General features: G+C 53.6%; 4 protein-coding genes across 4 annotated transcripts; 2 read left to right on the top strand and 2 right to left on the bottom strand.

Moving 5' to 3' along the window:
- Positions 1–332: 332 nt before the first annotated feature.
- Positions 333–674, top strand: NECHADRAFT_76597 (uncharacterized protein; the record flags this gene model as incomplete). The annotated part of the gene is made up of 1 exon (XM_003046054.1): positions 333–674. One exon carries the CDS (start codon positions 333–335, stop codon positions 672–674), a length of 342 nt encoding a protein of 113 aa, XP_003046100.1.
- A 2,172-nt stretch (positions 675–2,846) lies between these two features.
- On the top strand, positions 2,847–4,056 carry NECHADRAFT_5151 (uncharacterized protein; the record flags this gene model as incomplete). The annotated part of the gene is made up of 2 exons (XM_003046055.1): positions 2,847–3,108; positions 3,161–4,056. Coding segments are annotated over 2 exons (1,158 nt in total), but the record flags the coding sequence as incomplete, so codon positions are not given.
- A 598-nt stretch (positions 4,057–4,654) lies between these two features.
- Positions 4,655–6,077, bottom strand: NECHADRAFT_91154 (uncharacterized protein; the record flags this gene model as incomplete). The annotated part of the gene is made up of 3 exons (XM_003046628.1): positions 4,655–5,459; positions 5,516–5,886; positions 5,967–6,077. The coding sequence occupies 3 exons, from the start codon at positions 6,075–6,077 to the stop codon at positions 4,655–4,657; spliced, it is 1,287 nt and encodes a 428-aa protein (XP_003046674.1).
- A 9,161-nt stretch (positions 6,078–15,238) lies between these two features.
- On the bottom strand, positions 15,239–17,254 carry NECHADRAFT_58332 (uncharacterized protein; the record flags this gene model as incomplete). Its single annotated transcript, XM_003046629.1, has 3 exons — positions 15,239–16,243; positions 16,290–16,743; positions 16,793–17,254. The coding sequence occupies 3 exons, from the start codon at positions 17,252–17,254 to the stop codon at positions 15,372–15,374; spliced, it is 1,788 nt and encodes a 595-aa protein (XP_003046675.1). The 3' UTR covers positions 15,239–15,371.
- Between the last annotated feature and the right edge of the window lie 576 nt (positions 17,255–17,830).

Consider the following 17,830-nt stretch of genomic DNA (forward strand, 5'->3'; position numbering starts at 1 on the left):
GACACACTCAATCACCGGCTTTTGAGCAGGGGTTCCCCCGATTTGTTTAGGGATTTGTTGGGCGAGAAGGGAGGCTTTCTTGGATTTCATTGAAATTCAGCCCGTTTCCCTTTTAATATCTTGACCTGACTCGTTTTCAAGCTGAGCTCTTCGATGGGTGCTACTACATACGGACAAGCCGGCCACAGCCAAGTCGCCCACAACCTCGACCACCACAACTATCCATGATTCTATACCTCCCGCTATCTACACAACCTTAATACCTTCTCAAACACCTGATCCAAGCTTTTCGATCGAACGCTTCCAGAATGTGCATGAGCATCAAGACAACCATGGCCTGCGGCCACACCTTTACAAACTACGCCACAACCTGCTGCACCGCGTCCGCCTCGCGGCCTTGCACCCCCGACGTCAAGGTTCAGTACCTCGACGACACGTGCGCGGCATGTGATCCCGAAGCCCGGCGCCGCCGCGTGAGGCTGGACTACGAGTCCCGTCACGCCGAGCTCATGGCGCTCTACATTGCGGCCAAGCGGACGGGCGACGGGGACGCCATGGCCCGGGTTGAGGAGCTCGTCATGGAGAACGCAAGGACCACCATGGAGCGCAACTTTGAGATCAGCCCTTCGAGGAGGGATGAGAGCGTCATGTGGTGGGAGATGGACAGTGAATGAGCATATGGAATAACGAATAATGAGATATGAAGAATGGCTTATGAAGAATGGGAATTTGCTGGTACAGGATAGGCCCTGTTTGTAATATTAATTAGGAGAATCTGGTGCGTATGCCGTATCCTACTTGTACATGTACCCTTAATACATCGTTACCTAACCCCCCTTATCCTCCTTTGGATATCCCCCAGTCTAATAAGTGATGCTGCTTCTCCGCGATCCTGATCCCTCCGCTCTATAAGTTGTTGACCCAACACCAACGATGAAAACAAGACGCTAGAAAAGGAAAAGTCGAGGGCTCGTAACTCAAATCCCTAGTAACCAACCCCCCATCAAAACCGGTGTACTTCGTAACTCGCGTGAAGAAATAAACAAATGGGAATCATTCTGAGTCTAGAATGCTGAGAACAAGTCTGCCCCCCTTCGCCGTCGAGGGTGGTGGTGCGTGTGGTATCGGTATCCAATCTCTTTTTATAAAAACAAGTCCGTCCCGTGCCGTGCCATATTGAAAATTGGAAATCCAGAAAAGGGAGGTTTCGTCAATGTGATCTTGGTGAAGGAGGTTGAGGTGATCTTGATCGAACCGTGGGACGATCGTATTGCACACTCTTGAATGCTGGTAGTAGAGTGTCTAGACGGAGCTGAGGATGTACTGTGGGATAGTCCAACTCGATTGAGCCGGTAGAAGTGGCTGTTGTTGCTGAAGTATCGGAGCCAAACGATGTTGCCTGCTTGTACTTCTTGCTCGGTACTGGCGACGCACTATCGATGCTGTCGTCGTGGTGACGCTTTCCGCTATGAGAATCCATGATATGATTTGATTGTGTATGTCCAAGGCGAGGCTGGTGTGACAAGGGGTGGATGTCGTCGAGGTGGGTAGGCAAGGCTGTCCACCTTTAAAAGGTAACAGGGTCTCGAGGGAACAAGGAGTTCTTGCTAGGCGATCTCGAGATGAGACTCGACTGAGACGAATCTCCCAGCTGGTGCTGCCCCTCAGTCTTTGCCAAGTTCTCCAAAAGTCGAGGAATATGGGAGGTACTGTAGATAAGAGAGAGACTATTTGAGATCAGATGAGTTGGAGATTTGCCGAGAGTATCCTGGATTCTCCCAGCCAGTTAGGGTGTCCAAAGGGGGGCACAGGTAAGAAGAGACGGCAAAGAGCGAAAGGGGATAATGAAGTGAAGTGTAAAAAAAAGATGTGAGCCTCTATGCACAGCAGAGTCTGCAAAAGAAATAAGATGAGAAAGAAAAAAAAAAGAGAGGGCGAGAACGAGGAAAACCAAGCATGGATAAAGAAGGAAAAAGGAAATAAAGAAAAAAGTGCTGGGGGACCTACTTTGAGGTGGAGATTCTCAAAGGAGATGCTTGTTGCCAAAGCTTCTTGCAGTAGCAGTAGCAGAAGCCGCTGGACAACGAAAAAAAGGTTTCATGTACACAGTTACACCGGGGAGACAGAAAATCGGCGAGAAAAGAGCCGTGCCGAGGCCGGTGTGGGCATTGATAGGGTGAAGTCAAAGAAGGAGGCTTCTTTTGTCGTCGAGTGTCCGAGGGAGACTTGCAGCCATGACGAACAAAGCAATCGTCTGTCAATGCCTGGATTGCGCTGCGACTGCCTGACTCCTGATGGATAAGGATGGAGGATGTCAGTCAGTCACTTCAAAGCAGCAGGGGTCATTGTCCCCCCTAGGCTTTCGGTCGAATAGGCGACAACGAGTGACGACAGAACAGACGCCGACACGGTCCAGGTCGTCTCTGAAAAGAGCGAAGGAACCAGCGTCGATTTGATCCCCCTTCTTGATGGTGTAAATTCAGGGTCTCATGCAAGTCGAGCTGAATTGAAATTGAGTCGAAATTGCCATCCATGGGGGAAACATGAGAGAGCCCAGCAAGCTTAGTCACGTTTCCGCTCCACCCACTGGCTGGAATGGAAATGGAATGGACCCGCGCGCTGGAGCTGGGCCAACAACGTCAACGCCGGGCAACCCCACATTCTCATCCTTACGGAGCCACCCACGTCCGGAGCCGCACACGGTCAGTGACCAACCAACTTAAGCTGAAGCCGACCAACGCGGGGCAATCATTTATTCCACACGCTGTCTGCCTACAGTGGAAGCTCACTCCGACCTCACATCAACCATCTACACTCAAGACAACAGCATCATGGCTGCCGCAACGTCAAACCCCCTCCTCTCCAACCAAAAGAGCTCCGAGCTCCAGGCCGTCCTCCATCCTCTCGTTCTCTTGACCATCTCCGACTACATCACACGGCACACTCTTCGACAGCAGACCGGGCCCATCGTGGGAGCTCTACTGGGACAGCAAAATGGCCGCGAGATCACCATCGAGCATGCTTTTGAAGCACACACCATGGAGGCCCCCAACACGCAGGGCGGTTACCTTCTCCACGCCGAAAAGTTCGGCGCACGCCTAGAGCAGAGTGGGCAGCTCCTCCAACTCGCCGCGGATTTCTTTCACTAACACCTCGTCAGTGATCACCGTTCACAAGGATAGACAGCTCGATTTTGTCGGCTGGTACACCCTCCTTCCCTCCTCCGGTCCAACCCCGACAATCCTCCCCATCCACAACCAGATCCTCGAGGGCTGGAACGAGTCGGCCGTCCTCCTAGGCTTCCACCCCGAACAGGTTCTCGACCACTCCGTCGGCGGCAAACTCCCATTGACAATCTACGAGAGCAACTACGAGGTCGACGATCCCCGCGCCGATAACAACGATGGCGAGGACAGGAAGATGGACGACGGCGAGCCCACTCTCAAGCTCAAGTTCCGCGAGCTGCCCTACTCAGTCGAGACCGACGAGACCGAGATGATTAGCATGAACTACGTCGCCGCATCAGGAGGCAACGCCGCCGTAGCCGCCCCCAAGGAGGAGAAGCCCTCACTATCGGTCGAGTCCAACGGCAAGGGGAAGCGCCGCCTAGTCGAGAGCCAGGACGAGGAGCGCAAGCCGGAGGATGATGCCGCCGCTCTCACGCCCGAGGAGGACGAGATGATTGCCGCCCTCACCGCCAAGGCCAACGCCATCAAGATGCTCCAGTCCCGCATCAACCTCCTCACCACCTACCTCGAGCGCCTACCACCCTCATACGTAAACGGCGACGCAACTGACTCTGGAAGCATGGACGCCGATTATACAACTCCTTCGACTACTGTACTGCGCCAGATCCAGGCACTCGTCAGCCGTCTAGACCTAGTCATCCCTTCGGATGAAGCCTCGTTCGAGCGAGAGATGCTACACGAGGCCAACGACGTCAATCTCGTCGGTCTCCTCAACGGCATTATGCAGAGCGTGAACCAAGCTCGCGACGTAGGCAAGAAGTTCAACGTTGTCGAGATGTCCAAGGCAACTAGCCGCCGCGGTGGTAACCCAGACTATTCTGTCGACCCAGCTACCTTCAATATTAGGGGTGCGGGTGATATCCTTATCTGATAGGGTTGGCCAGCGGCATATGGTCAAGGAACTCGAGGGCAATGGCGAACATCGGGGCTCCACGCCATGGGGCCTCATCCATAAACATTTCAGCCTGGCGTTAGGTGTTAGGGTAGATGAAGAACAAATGACGGTGCGTTATAGACTGTCTTATGAGTACGAACAATATCATGTCAGCATATGGATGCCTACACACCTATTCTCGAATCACCGATAGTGTCTCTACACTGCATTCAAGTTTTGGACCTTGAAGGGAATGCATACGATAATGTCCAATTCCGTCTATTGCTGATATATTTTTAACTTTTCGTTGAAACCCATCCGGAGTAGCAGTCTAAACATTTCCGCCAATAAGCCCAACTTTTTATAAAGATCCCAAATAACAAATCCCAACATCAAAGACAAACAGTTCCCCCATATTTTTAAACCCAAATCCCGCCTTCAGAAAGTCATAAAAAACATGGTGCCAAATACATGGCACCTGGATATCTCTGTCTATCAGTCATAACGCATTCAACCAAGTAACTCAAGAGTTTCAGGCCTCAATCACAATCTTCAAGACCAGGTTGCCTTCGTCGTCGCAGGTGCGGGTCGCCAGCTCAAAGGCACCCTGCGCCTTGTCCAGTCCCTTGAAGCGGTGCGTCACCATCTCGTCCAGGGATGGCAGCCCAAAGCCGGGGCCGCCTCTGGCCTGGGAGCAGAGGAGTCGGATACCGGTAGGGTAAGTGTTGGAGTAGCGGAAGATTCCCAAGATGTCAATCTCGCGAAGGTGGGCAACAGACAAGGGGAGTGTCTGAATGGGTGTTCCCATGCCCACCATGATAACCTTGCCGCCAGCCTTGGTTGCATACAGGCTGGTATGCATGCAGACTTCCTTTCCAGTACATTCAAAGGTCACATCCACGCCGTCCTCGTCCTCCTCGAGCACAAAGGCGCCCGCAGGGTTCGAGGAAGCAAGGATATCTTCAGCCAATGACCTGGCTCCATCGAATCGGCTCGCAGCAGAGAAGGTGCTCGCCGGGGTCATGGCACCAGTGTCTGGGGTGGAGACTCCAGACGAGACATTGGACAAGTTCAGCCGTGATCGTGGGGTCACATATCCATGGGTCGCGAATCCTCGACTGACAGCATAGTTGACTCGTCCTGCGTCAATGTCGGTAATCGTGACAGAGGTGCAGCCCGATTGGCGGGCCATGGCAGCAGTCAACAGGCCAACGGTGCCAGCTCCAATTACCAGAGCAGTGGAGCCGGGCTCCGGTTTGGCACGGTTGACCGCATGAATAGCAACGGACAAGGGTTCAAGAAGCGCAGCGGCCTCATACGAGACATTGTCGGGAAGCCTGCAGAGTATAGCTGTTAGGGAGGGTCCAGAGGAGACCGCGGGAGCAGAACTTACTTGTGGCACCAGACGGCAGGGTGGTTGATCCTCTCTTGAAGAGTACCTTGGTAGTGAGGGTAGCTCTTGGCGCTGCTCCTGAAGCGCATCTTCTTGCAGAGGTTGTATCTGCCCTTCCGGCAGATCCCGCATTGACCGCAGGCAACACCAACCTCCAGAGCAACTCTATCACCCAGCTGGAAGCCAGTCACCTGGGATCCAATGGCAACAACCTCACCAGACGACTCATGGCCCAGGGAGAGTGGGTGGCAGGCACAGAGATCGCCATTGGCAAACTTCTTGTAGTATGAAACATCTGATCCACAAATGCCAGTGGCCTTGATGGCAATCTGCAGCTCGCCGACCCCGGGAGCCTCGATCGTCCTCGTTTCCTAGCGTGGCATACCAGTTAGCCGGGTGTCGGATAGGGCTGAGACCACGATGCTCGTGTCACCTGGTTAGAAGCACATACCAATCGCAGATCGCGGGGACCATGCAAGACAGAGGCACTGATCTTGGATGGCTTCGAGGGACAGACGGGTAGATGCATTGGCGCAATCTCTCCTGTAGCAGCTGGGGCCATGGCTAACGAGAATAACTTAATGCTCGAAGCGTGGGATGAGGGTGGGATGTTGGAGAGAATGGAGACTTGAAGTCGGTCGATGGCTTGGCCGGTTGCCTCTTGGGGCAATTACAGTCAACGGGATTGGCTGGTGGAGGGAGCAGAGCGTGGGAGCAGTCCGGCGCGTGGGGGTTGTGGTCCGGGATAGTTCCTGGAGGCGCTTCAAGTGCCAAAAGCAGGTTGGGATGAAAGAAATAAGGTATGAAACGTGGGATATGGGACCAGTTCGACGTGGGATGTTTGAGCTAAGGACAACAGATGAAGAAGACCTGAGGATTTATCTCTCTTCGGGCAGAGGGAGATAGAGGCAAATAAGAAGGGACCCCACCCCTTAAGTAGGTAACAATCCTCGCCAGCATCCTCCGGAGTCCTCGTCCAGAGGAGTCCGATTCGAGGGCAAGAATGAGAGGCAGGGCGTGTGCTCATCAGCAATTACCCAACGCCAAGGTGGCCCGGCGCCTCGAGGCGTTGAGCTGGTTGACGGGACGTGACCCAGTCAGGGAACAACGAGCTATCTCCGGGGGACAAGGACTCTTCCGCTAGACATTGCCATCTCGCCAACTAGCTGCAGGGCCGGACGAGATGGCAATGGCGTGGAGGGGCGGCCCCTGGTGAGCGAGATGGTGCGCCGTGTACCTGGGCCGAGGCCGGACCATGAGGGTTGTCTTGGTGGATGTTGCGAACGGGTTTGTTTCGAGGACGGGCGTCTTGCATGCACAGATGGGGCGTCACTCAAGGCCTAATGCTTGGTCGCGGGGCGCGCTATCAAGGGTATATTAGCGGCGTCAAGGGTCCTAGCAGATGTGAAAACCTGTCGCTGGTCTCCAGCATGGCGTCAATGCTTTGAAGGATACGACCATCGCTTTGCTGGAGGAGGGGTGGTGCCAGGAGCCGCTCGCTGGCTTTTGTTACGACTCCAATATGTTGTTCAACACCTTGACGATGCCAGCTACGACTGGTGCCCGCTCTAAGGAGGAAACAAGATCATCAATTGCGACGACAAGCCTACTGCGGTATATGGTGTTGCATCTTTCTGTGACGGAGGGCGGCCAGATGGACCGTAACCATGCACAGCTAGACGGAGGGTGCCCCCCCTAATCCACCCGAGATCGCGGTGAGGGCACGATAGGGCGTATGTCGTCGTGCGTAGCACGGGTAGAACAACTCGCCAGCGTCTCTGACAGACCAGGGCCTGCTCAACGCCCGGCCTAATACCCCGGCAGCCCGGAGGGCCGAGGAAAGAGTGACGATGTGCCAGTGGAACGACAAAGCCAAGAAGCCAAGGCAAAGAGCGGTCTCGGGGCCGGTAGCTCGAGCATTGAGACAGAGCTCTACCCAGCTTGAGGGCAATTGACTTTTGAGAGAGGCTCGGGAATCCGTCGTCTCCCTCGGAATGGGGCTGATGGGTGTGTAGGCGGAGATCTTGTCCAAACCCATGATTGCAGGGGCACCATGATTCTCTGTCTCCAGTCGTCGTCAACTGCCTATCCTTATCCACCAACTATCGTCAGCCGCAAGCCGTACGCCACAAGCCGCAAGCTGGAGGGGACGAGGCCCAGGAGGGGACCCAAGAGGAGACCCAGGGAGGACCGAGCCGCATCCGAGTCTCGGTGCTTCCGCCGCCCCAGGAGTAATTTCGAGAAGTGATGATTCCAACCCTCAGGTGCCATGGAAGTGGAGGGAAGTGGAGGCGTGCCTGGTTTCGCCATGTTGGTAGGCAAAGACAAGATCCTTGGTGCTGGTGCTGGTGCTGGTGCAGGCGAAAGGATCATCTCGGCTGCAAGTCTGGCCGTAGAGGTGCTCACTCACACTCAGTCACTGCATAATTTGAATTTGTGGAAGGCGCGTTCCAACGTTGTTTGCGTTGGCGTCCTCGATAGGCGGACTTTTAATTCTGGAAACGCCGTCTAAGTCGTGCCTTCCACCCGACCCGATAAGCGTGCGGCATGCTTGCCCTCCTAGGCTGCTCCTACCCTCCAGGCTGGGCAGCCCATTCCCAATGCATTTCCCAGGCCCTTATCGCCAATCGGGGCACATCCATGCCCTCCAACTCCAACCTCTTCCCTCCCTCTCCATCAGATCCATCTTGATCTTGGTGATTCTCCAGAAACTGGGGCAGTCCTTATTACTCATTACCTCACCTCGGTCACCGGCTCCAGTTTTCACCTCTAGAAAAAACAAGATCCTTGCACCGGTGATCACTCGCTGGCGGAGCCTGTGTGATGATCGGTCCTTATCAATCAGAGACTTTCTTGCGCTACCGGTCTATCGCCTCCACCTGTCAAGCGTTGGCTGCAGCTTGTTTCAAGCGACCAGGGACACCACGCGAGAGGATGAGGTCCTTCGATTTGGTCCCCAACGCAAACCGCGCCTAATACGGCCGACAGGGATCGTAGGGTCAAACCCCAGACCCCAGGACCCCAGGCTCTGGCCAATTCCTCCCCGCCGGATGCTGATGGGGTGTCACTGCATCCGTGGCTTTCACACTCGGGTTCTCTACATCGCGATCTGGTGTCCCATGTGGGAGGAGTGCTATCCAACTCGTCAACTCGAGCAGTTCTGCCCAGGCCTCTACATCGAGAGACAACAGCCTCATTGGAAGGTTCCGCAGCACATTTGACCGAGTCATCCAGATGTCAACCCTGCAGAAATGACGGTTCGCAAGCCAATGCGCTACAGCTGCACCTCCCTCTCGTTTTGTTCAAGACCGCCGCCTGGGCTTGACCATGGAGACCCGCCAGGACCAAGCCTGCTGGTCCTCGGAACGGTTTCGCAATCCCGAGCCATTCGGCGGCTTGAAGCGCCTTCTAGAATGCATGTGCACGCCGACTTTAGTGCTCTAGCCCTTGCCTCAAAGTTCAGCTTGACTAAGGCGTTGCAACCCAAGTGCCGGCACTATTTGCTCCTCGACCTAATCTAAAGAGACCGCTCATTCCGCTGTCTGTTGGAAGGATCCGGTTGACATGGTGCAGTCTATGTCACTCGCTGGGCTGCAGCAGGCCTCTCGCTTCCAGCTCAATCTTAAGGGTTGGACACGTTCAGGATGCAAAAATGACGAGATCCATGCACTCTTGGTTCCACCACTTCACCATCACCCCTGGAAATGGTCGACAGCTCTGTCCGGTCACCTCGTGGCTACACACAAGCTCCCATTACTGTGTCAGATCATGGTTAAATGTGCTTCCAATCACATCAACCACGGATGTCTCGATTCAGGCTCTATGCGAGGATATCAACAACTTACTTATCGGCCAAGTATGTGCATGACACAACAATCGTGATGTTCAACTTGATTTGCTGCTCGAGAGAGCGCTTCCGTCGCTTCCGCAGCGGACCTTTGCGTCGCCTACGCGACAATTTACATAATTACTGCAGTTCCCAGCATGGCGTGCCGGGGAAAGATATCCAGTTCGAGGCCAGAACGACCAGAGATCAGCACTATTTAGCCAACTGCTTGTGAAACACTGATCCAAAGTTATTTGAGAAGCACACGGAAGACCCTGGTCCTATCAGACCGCCACTTCGGAGCTTGAGACTCTGACAACCCTTGGTTTCCTTCAGCCATCGAGAAACTTCGCGCCCGTTACCAAAGATCGGGCCGGGATAAGGGGTCTCATACACGCACAGCCGGCTGTGCGTTTAATATCACGTGACTTTTGCGCACAGCCGGCTGTGCAAATAAGATTCGTTATGTAAGCCCAAAAAGGGGTAACATACTGCAAATTGGTGCAATTTGGGGCCCCAATTCAACGATCAACAGCTTCTGTGACATCAATTTAACTTGCCGCGCCTTCTTTCAGCTATGATGAACCCAATTGGCGTTCCCACTGCCTTCCCTGATGATGCTATGCCTCCTGAAGGCCAGTATAGCTCACGGGAGGAACTATTCGCCGCAATCAATGCTTGGGCAGCGCCTCGAGGCTATGCCTTTTCAGTCAAGACCTCTTGGAAGACCCCCAATGGAAGAACTGGGGTTATCTACAACTGTGACCGCGGAGCAGGGAGACCCCCTAAGGTCAATCCGACGAAGAAACGGAAACGGAAGACCACAACACGCCGTACAGGATGCACCTTCTCTATCACAGCAAAGGAGAGCCTATGTGGGACTATGTGGAATCTCACGCATCGCCCCGGGGCCGGCTTTGATCAACACAATCACGAACCAAGCTTCAGTGAACTAGCACATCCAGTACATCGTCAGCTATCATCCCCAGATAGGTTGACGGTCCATCAACTCAGCAATGCCGGCATTGAGCCAAAGAAGATCCAATCCTATCTACGCATGAACACAGATACACTTGCTACACAGCAGGATATCTACAACTGCATTGCACAAGGCAAGCGAGAGCTTGCTAAGGGTCAAAGCAACATGCATGCCTTTGCCAATGAACTTGAGAATGAGGGCTTCTGGAGTCAGATACGCCTTGACGAGAGTGGCAGAGTCACATCAGTGTTATTTGCACACCCAAGCTCATTGAGATACCTCAAGCTATACCCTGAAGTACTTATCTTGGACTGTACATACAAGATCAACAAGTACAGCATGCCTCTTCTCGATATAGTTGGTATTGATGCTTGTCAACGATCCTTCTGTATTGCATTCGCCTTTCTTAGTGGCGAGGAAGAAGGGGACTTCATCTGGGTCCTTGAACGGTTGCGGTATATATATGAGCATTATGGAGTAGCCCTTCCATCTGTGATACTCACAGATCGCTGCCTAGCTTGTATGAATGCTGTTTCTTCTCCTTCTTGTTTCCCTGAGTCAGCCTTATTGCTATGCCTATGGCATATCAATAGAGCGGTCCTGAGCCATTGCAGGCCTGGATTCACTCGAGATAAAGACGATACTCAAGGGCAAGAAGAGTGGGATGCGTTCTTCAAGTCTTGGCATCAGATTGTGGCCTCAACGACTGAGGATATCTACAACGAGAGGCTTGAGAAGTTCAAGCAACGCTACACCCCTGACCACCTCAACGAGGTGGGCTACATCATAGAGACTTGGCTGGACCTCCATAAGGGGAAGTTTGTTAAGGCCTGGGTTCATCAACACCTTCACTTCGATCAATTCGTCACGTCACGGGCCGAGGGCATTCATCAGCTCATCAAATCTCACATGAAGACCTCAGCAATTGACCTTTTTGGGGCCTGGAATATCATCAAGCTCATCCTATCAAACCAGCTCAACCAGCTCGAGGGAAACCAAGCTCAGCAGCAGGCCAGCATACCTATTGATATATCTGGGCCACTGTATAGTAATATCCGTGGTTGGCTATCACATGAAGCCCTGCGGCTGGTTGATGCTCAACGGCAACGACTATTGAGAGAATATCCTGCATGTACAGGAGTCACTATGAGGACTCTTGGTCTGCCCTGTGCTCATATGATTCAGCCCTTGCTACAGCAAGATCAACCCCTTCTGCTACATCATTTCCACACACATTGGCTTCTCCATCGCCCAGGAACCCCCCGGCTTATCATTGAGCCTCACAAGCAATTTGATCGCCTAGCAGCTAGTTCAAAGCTTCCACCAACAAGCACACAGCGTGAGCCGTGTGCATCTGAACGTGTTGAGAAAGCACTACAGCGAAAGGCACCGCCAAAGTGTTCGAAGTGTGGTATACGAGGCCATAAGATGAACTCTAAAGCATGCCTTTTGCGTTACGACGATCTATTGCCGGCTCCTACTCAAACCTCTACAACAACACATATCACAACACATTCAACCACTCGCTCTGTGACCCGCTCGCTATCCCCATCAGGGTCCTCTGTGGTATCTGAGACTATAGCCTGCACAACAACACATACAACAACACACACAACAACTCAGGTACTATCTCCTCCGGTAACTAGATCAGCAACTGTTGCTGCAGGCGGTGCAAGAGAGAAGTCCCCATTGCGAGGTGATCATGCCCTTGTTATCTTCCAACGATACAAAGAGGCACGAGAGGCCTGGTATGCTACATTGACCAGGAGAGCTCAGAAGACCGATCAACTGTACCGGAAGGCTATGAAGCTGCCTCAGAAATATGCAAAACGTGAATATGAATGGTGCCTTGATTATAAGCAAATGGGGCCCCGTTGCCAGGAGGAATCAAGGGACTGGAGGCAGGAGGAGATGATGAGTTATATTGATTGGGATAAAGCTGAGACCAAGCGGGTTGAGGAGAGGATACAGAAAGAAATAGATGAGCAGCCTTTCTCACGGCACAGAGGAGTCAAGCATGTCTGGGAGGCTACTGAGAGAGATGTTAGATTACAAGGGGGGGGGCTCTAGTGGCGGGAACCCCCTTAAGAACATTTGCAGTATTGACGGGAAAGGTAAGTGGTATATATCATTCGAATCAGAAAAGAAAGGCAAAACTCCGAGTATATATACCGTGACCCAATGGCTCGATTTAATGGGGTTGTGGCCGAGTTCACATGTAGGGTCAAGTAGGCTGTGTAGTTAGAGATATAGTAAGTACTAAAGCAATGTATTCATTGAGCTATTCTGTGACCTCACTGCCTCCCTTGCCAAATCCACTGAACGTAGCCATTTCGATCAACATTGCACACATGAATCCCCGACATCTCTGCGGCGTAAAGGGCTGGTTGATAGTTGGTCATACCTACAGCTGGAGAGGGCCAATTCACGCCCGGGACGCCAATTGCCTGTTGGCGATAGAATTGATCCATCTGCTGCAGATGGCCTCGAGTCCACATCGGATTTACACAGTGTGGCTAACAAACCGACCGTCTGACAGACCGTCTGACAGACCACCTTCAGACCGCAGTCCGACCGACCGGCCATTCTCGTCAGACCGACAGACCAGAGCTGCCGGTCGGATTGGGTGGTCTGAGTCGGTCTGGGTTAGTGGTTTCCAGGCGTCCCATTGGTCGACTCAGCCTTCAGGTACCCGTGCCATCCCCACTTGTTCGGCCGTTCGAGTTTCGCAGTGCCAAAATAAGTGGGGCAGGGCAAAGGTAGCCAATGAGAGAATCAGCTAATCAGACCAAGACCGACCAGGCTGCTGGCCCAGACAGACCTAGACCGACAGACCGAGAGTCTTGGTGAACCCAGACCGACAGACCGAAGGGGCCGGTCTAGGTCGGTCGGTTTGTTAGCCACACTGGATTTACATCAGGGTCAGTGCGCTGTTGCCGTTGGGTTATCTGATGACCGAGGTACCCAACATGCCACTCTCCTTCAAGGTGATACCCCCCCGGCCGTGGTACCTCGCGAAGGGCATCACCTTGAGGACCGTATACGGTATTCCGTGCTGCTACCAGGGCTTGAGGGTTCTGCCTGTACAGGGAATTGGGGGACCTTGGGTCACTTGGCAAGGTATGCTGATTCCACCAATGCTGATATGTCATTGGGTTCTGCATTGGATGACCCATACCACGCGGCGGTTGCTGTTGATTGTTGGCAATAGGCTGAAGAACAAACTGTTGGTTCTGATTAGAGGCGTAAGTTAGCCCAGGTTGCGTTGATGTTTGGGGGCAGATGTAGATGGGCACATTCTGAGCGTTGTTTTGGTTGAAGTAAGACATCTTGACGGTATCTTGCACTGCATTGATATGAAAATGAACAGCTTCCTACGAGGGAGAAGCCTCTGCTTTATATACTATGATATGTGAAGTGATTCACTCGTACCGTAGCGCCTGTGGTGTCATGAGAGGCATTGTGTCTTCTTCACCGGTCCTAGGCAGATGAGAATAGATCATATGTAATGTATTGAAATGACTGTAGCTACATGTGATCATCTCATCTCTCAATGGCGTGAATCAATGCTATTTCAATTGATCAAGGGGTGACCCTCTTACTCACACACACATGTATCGGGCTTACATAACGAATCTTATTTGCACAGCCGGCTGTGCGCAAAAGTCACGTGATATTAAACGCACAGCCGGCTGTGCGTGTATGAGACCCCCCGGGATAACAGTGAGCGTGGTAAGAGGCCGATCATAGTTCGATTGTCAAATTTCGGGACAAGGTAACAATTCGGCATGCAGTCCTGCGATGCTACCCAGTCGAAACTTGGCGGCCAGTCACCGGCGTCAGTCTTGGAATTGCTGCAAGCTTTTTTGGTACGGAACATGCATTCGAAACCTCTACTGGTTGTCGACATGGTGGAGCATCGTTCCCTCGATTCAAATATACGCGTCTTCACCTTACCCCCTTGCAGGTTCAGGCTCGACGGCCACAAATCCGTTCCGCTTTGGGTTGGTAAAGAGACGAACATGTCACGCAATATAGCCAACCACCTAAGCATGTGGCTTCGAGTGGAATATCATAGGATGCAGGCGGCCTATTCCCAGCGTGAATGGTTGTTTGTTCCGGAGCAATTTTGGCTACGGGATGACGAAAGCTGGCCCACGAGCTGGCTCCAATGGTCAAGTAGTCCTGCCGAGAAGAACCAGGAGTCATTCAATGCTTGCGGGGAATTGCTTCATTCTCTCTCTGTGCCCGCTTCCTTACTGATATCAGAAAGAGATCTGCTGGATCCCCCAATCGCCATCAAAGTAACACAGCATGTGTGTTGGGATCCCGCCATAGTCACTACATGGGCACAATCTATAACCGCCTACCCTTATGGCCCAAACAGCTGGTCTGTGTCGCAGTCACACAGTACAACGTGTTGTGCTGCAACTTGCCACTGGTCACAGTGGAAACAGATGTCCGGTCTTTCACTCGACTGCGCATCCAATGAGTTAGGGCCTCTTATCTGGGTCTATCTTCGAGGCCTCTGAATCCCAGGGTTTAGTGCAGCAGATGAGTAATGCTGTGCACAGGTCTCCATTCGGAATACATCTCGATGTCTGGCCTCAAGATGATGGATCAAGATCAAGGCTCTGACGCAACACCTCATCAGCACCTCGCATCCGGAATCGGGGGTAAACAGCTGGAACAACTGTGACAAAGCCCACATCTACACCGCTTATCACTTTGCGATCGGGTATGATGGATGATAAGTGACGAAATAACAGTCAACCGTCGGCGCCACCAGGACAAGGGGGCAACAGAGTCGACCGGTAGATGCATGGCCCTCTCGGTTCACACCTCGGCGTTCTGCCCGGGGACGCACTCCGGAAAGGTGAAACCCTTCCCGCACGCATGTGAGATGAGACGACGCAGACGAGGAAACAAAGCATACAATTTTACATATGACATCAGGCTCAGAGCAATGCTATCGCGAGAGGGGGAAACTGAGGCAGGCCCTGATCCGTCATCCCATCCACATAACTACCCTCCCATCACTCATAGATAACCTAGAAGGTGCTGGCCGCCAGGCGACTCGCAGCATTTCTAGCATCCACACGATCCTCGTCGTCCTCCTCATTCACTCCCTTGAGGTTTGTGCGACCACCCGCGGCTCGTCCCTGGGTCGTCTCGGCGACATCTTCGTTGTCACCCTCCTCAGAGACCTTGCTGATGAGACTACCCGATACGCTGCGATTCGCTGCATCCGAGCGGCGCGGGACACCACTCCAGGCGTCACCCTTGGGACCCTGGCTAGCGGCGAGGCTTGAACGGCGCACCGTTGGGTGCGCTTCACGACCGAGACGGCTCAGGCCGCCCGAGGCATCAATTGATCGAATATCTGGTCGAACCGTCTCGAGAAGAGCCAGTGTCCGTCTCTCGGCCTCAATCTCGCGGAGCACGTACTCCCTGATGCTCAGGCGCAGGTCAGACGACGTCCTGGAGAACCACTTGCGGCGCTCCTGAACAAGGTTCTGGGTGACACGGTTCGTCTTGTTGTACAGGTAGGTCTCATGCTGACGGGCATCATCCAAGGCCGTGATGGCCTCATCCACCTTCTCGCGACGAACGCTGGAACTGGCCTTTAGCCGGTCAGCTGCGTTGAGCTTGCCGCGAGTGGCTTCTTGGGCTTGGAGAAACTCGCGGATGAGAATTTGGCGGTTGGTAAGAGATTCCTTGACAATGAATGCATCCTGGGAATGATATTGGAACGGGTCACCGATGGTGGTGGCCTCGGCTGTCGCCTGAGCCGCATGGTAGTCGCCAACGGTCTGGACGACCTTGCCCAGCTTTCGATAGGCATTGGCCAAACCGGGGTGAAGCTCTTGAACGTTCATGCTCGTAAGCTTGGCACCGTAGTCGGCCTCAGAAAGACCAAGCCCTTGAATAGGTTAGCATTATCCACAGAAATCCTGCGAGACACCTACCTCTCCGGGCCTTGACCAGCTTGTCAACTTTGTGGCCAGCGTCCATGCTACCAAGGTAAAACAGCTTGACAGTAGGTCGAGCATCCGCAAGTTCAGGGGTATCATCGGGAGGAGGAGCAAATTGCTTCAAAATCTTTCTGCGGACGCCAGTAGCTGGCTGTTTCCTCTTAACCATGGGGCTGTAGCCAAAATCGCTCTCAACAAAGAGCACCAGTTCGTCGTCTTGCATCAAGACCTCGTTGCCACAGACGTAGTTCAACCATCGCTGCATCAGGGCCTTGACACGAGACTCATCTTCATCCGTACCTGCGCCGGCCGAAGTCAGAGGCGGGGGAACCGCAGGAACAAGGGCCTCTGGGTTGGCGGATATCAGATGCTCGGCCAGCTTGACAAACTCGGAGTGTAGTCGGCGGACATCGCGGAACTGAGTAGTACGGAAGCGGGGGATGTTTGTCTGGGCTCTGTTAGTCCGCGACCAAGAAAGAGGGCAGAGGCCTTCCTACGTGAACGTCAAACCGAAGGATGGGATCCTTCTTGCCCGTTCGCTCGAGTCCTGTGATCTTGGCCTGGAGTCTATACTGAGGCTGGGCGGGCTTCTGCGGCTGTGTCTGCGTCTCCTGAGCCTGCGCAGCAGCCTGGCCTTGTTGTTGACTATGCGCGGGAGCTCCCTCCTCGACACCTGCGGTCGACTCTGACTCGGAAGGGTTCAGGGTGCCTGAGGCCTCGGTGCCATCCTCAGTGCCGGAAGCAGTCGTCGCAGTGCCTGGCCTCGGGAAGCTGTCTCCTTCAGAGTGATCCTGCGCAAGGCCATTCGAAGACTGAGCGCTGTAGCGAAAGGGGGGAGGATCGCCTGAGATGGGTTGAAAGGTGGAGGTGTTTCGCGAAGGCGACGACACGGGAGAGTTGCCCCAGGGAGAGGCACCGGCCGGGTCGTCAGTGTCGTGGATGGTGGAGCTGTAGTCCATCGTGCGGTCGGCGATGTTTTGAAGATGGTTGGTTCAGGGCGATTGTGATGCGAGAGGAGACGGGGAGGCTGAAGTTTGGAGGAATGACGTTGCGGCGCGGCGGCGGTGGTCGGCAGGGACGGACGGGGGAGACACTGGACGACCGACCGACGGGGGGGTTCTACCTCAAGCTGAGCTTCCTGAAGAGAGCAGGGGTGGAGCGGAGCGGACGCTTTGGGCAATGAGAGAATCACACGGCGCACACAGGAATCATTGAGATGCCGTCAAGAGAGGAAGAGCGGTTAATTAGGGGGCTCGATTAATGCCTCTATGGAAGCTATCTCTAACTCTACAATACACGCGGCTGGCTGACGGAAGCTGAGGTGGTGGTTCAGGCTGCAGCCGTGTTGGGTCAGGAACCCACCCCGACTTTCTTCACTGGGCGCAAGCTTCTGCCTCGGACGTCGAAATGGTGCGAATAATACTTGGCTACCTATTAGGGCGACATAATCGATAGCGCACTCTTCAGACCAGCTTGGACGATATATGATCTAATACTAATGTCGCCTTCAAAAGTGCGTGGCTTTTTATACTTAG

The sequence above is a fragment of the Fusarium vanettenii genome (genome assembly GCF_000151355.1).
Source record: "Fusarium vanettenii 77-13-4 chromosome 2 genomic scaffold NECHAsca_18_chr2_1_0, whole genome shotgun sequence".
Taxonomy (NCBI): domain Eukaryota; kingdom Fungi; phylum Ascomycota; class Sordariomycetes; order Hypocreales; family Nectriaceae; genus Fusarium; species Fusarium vanettenii.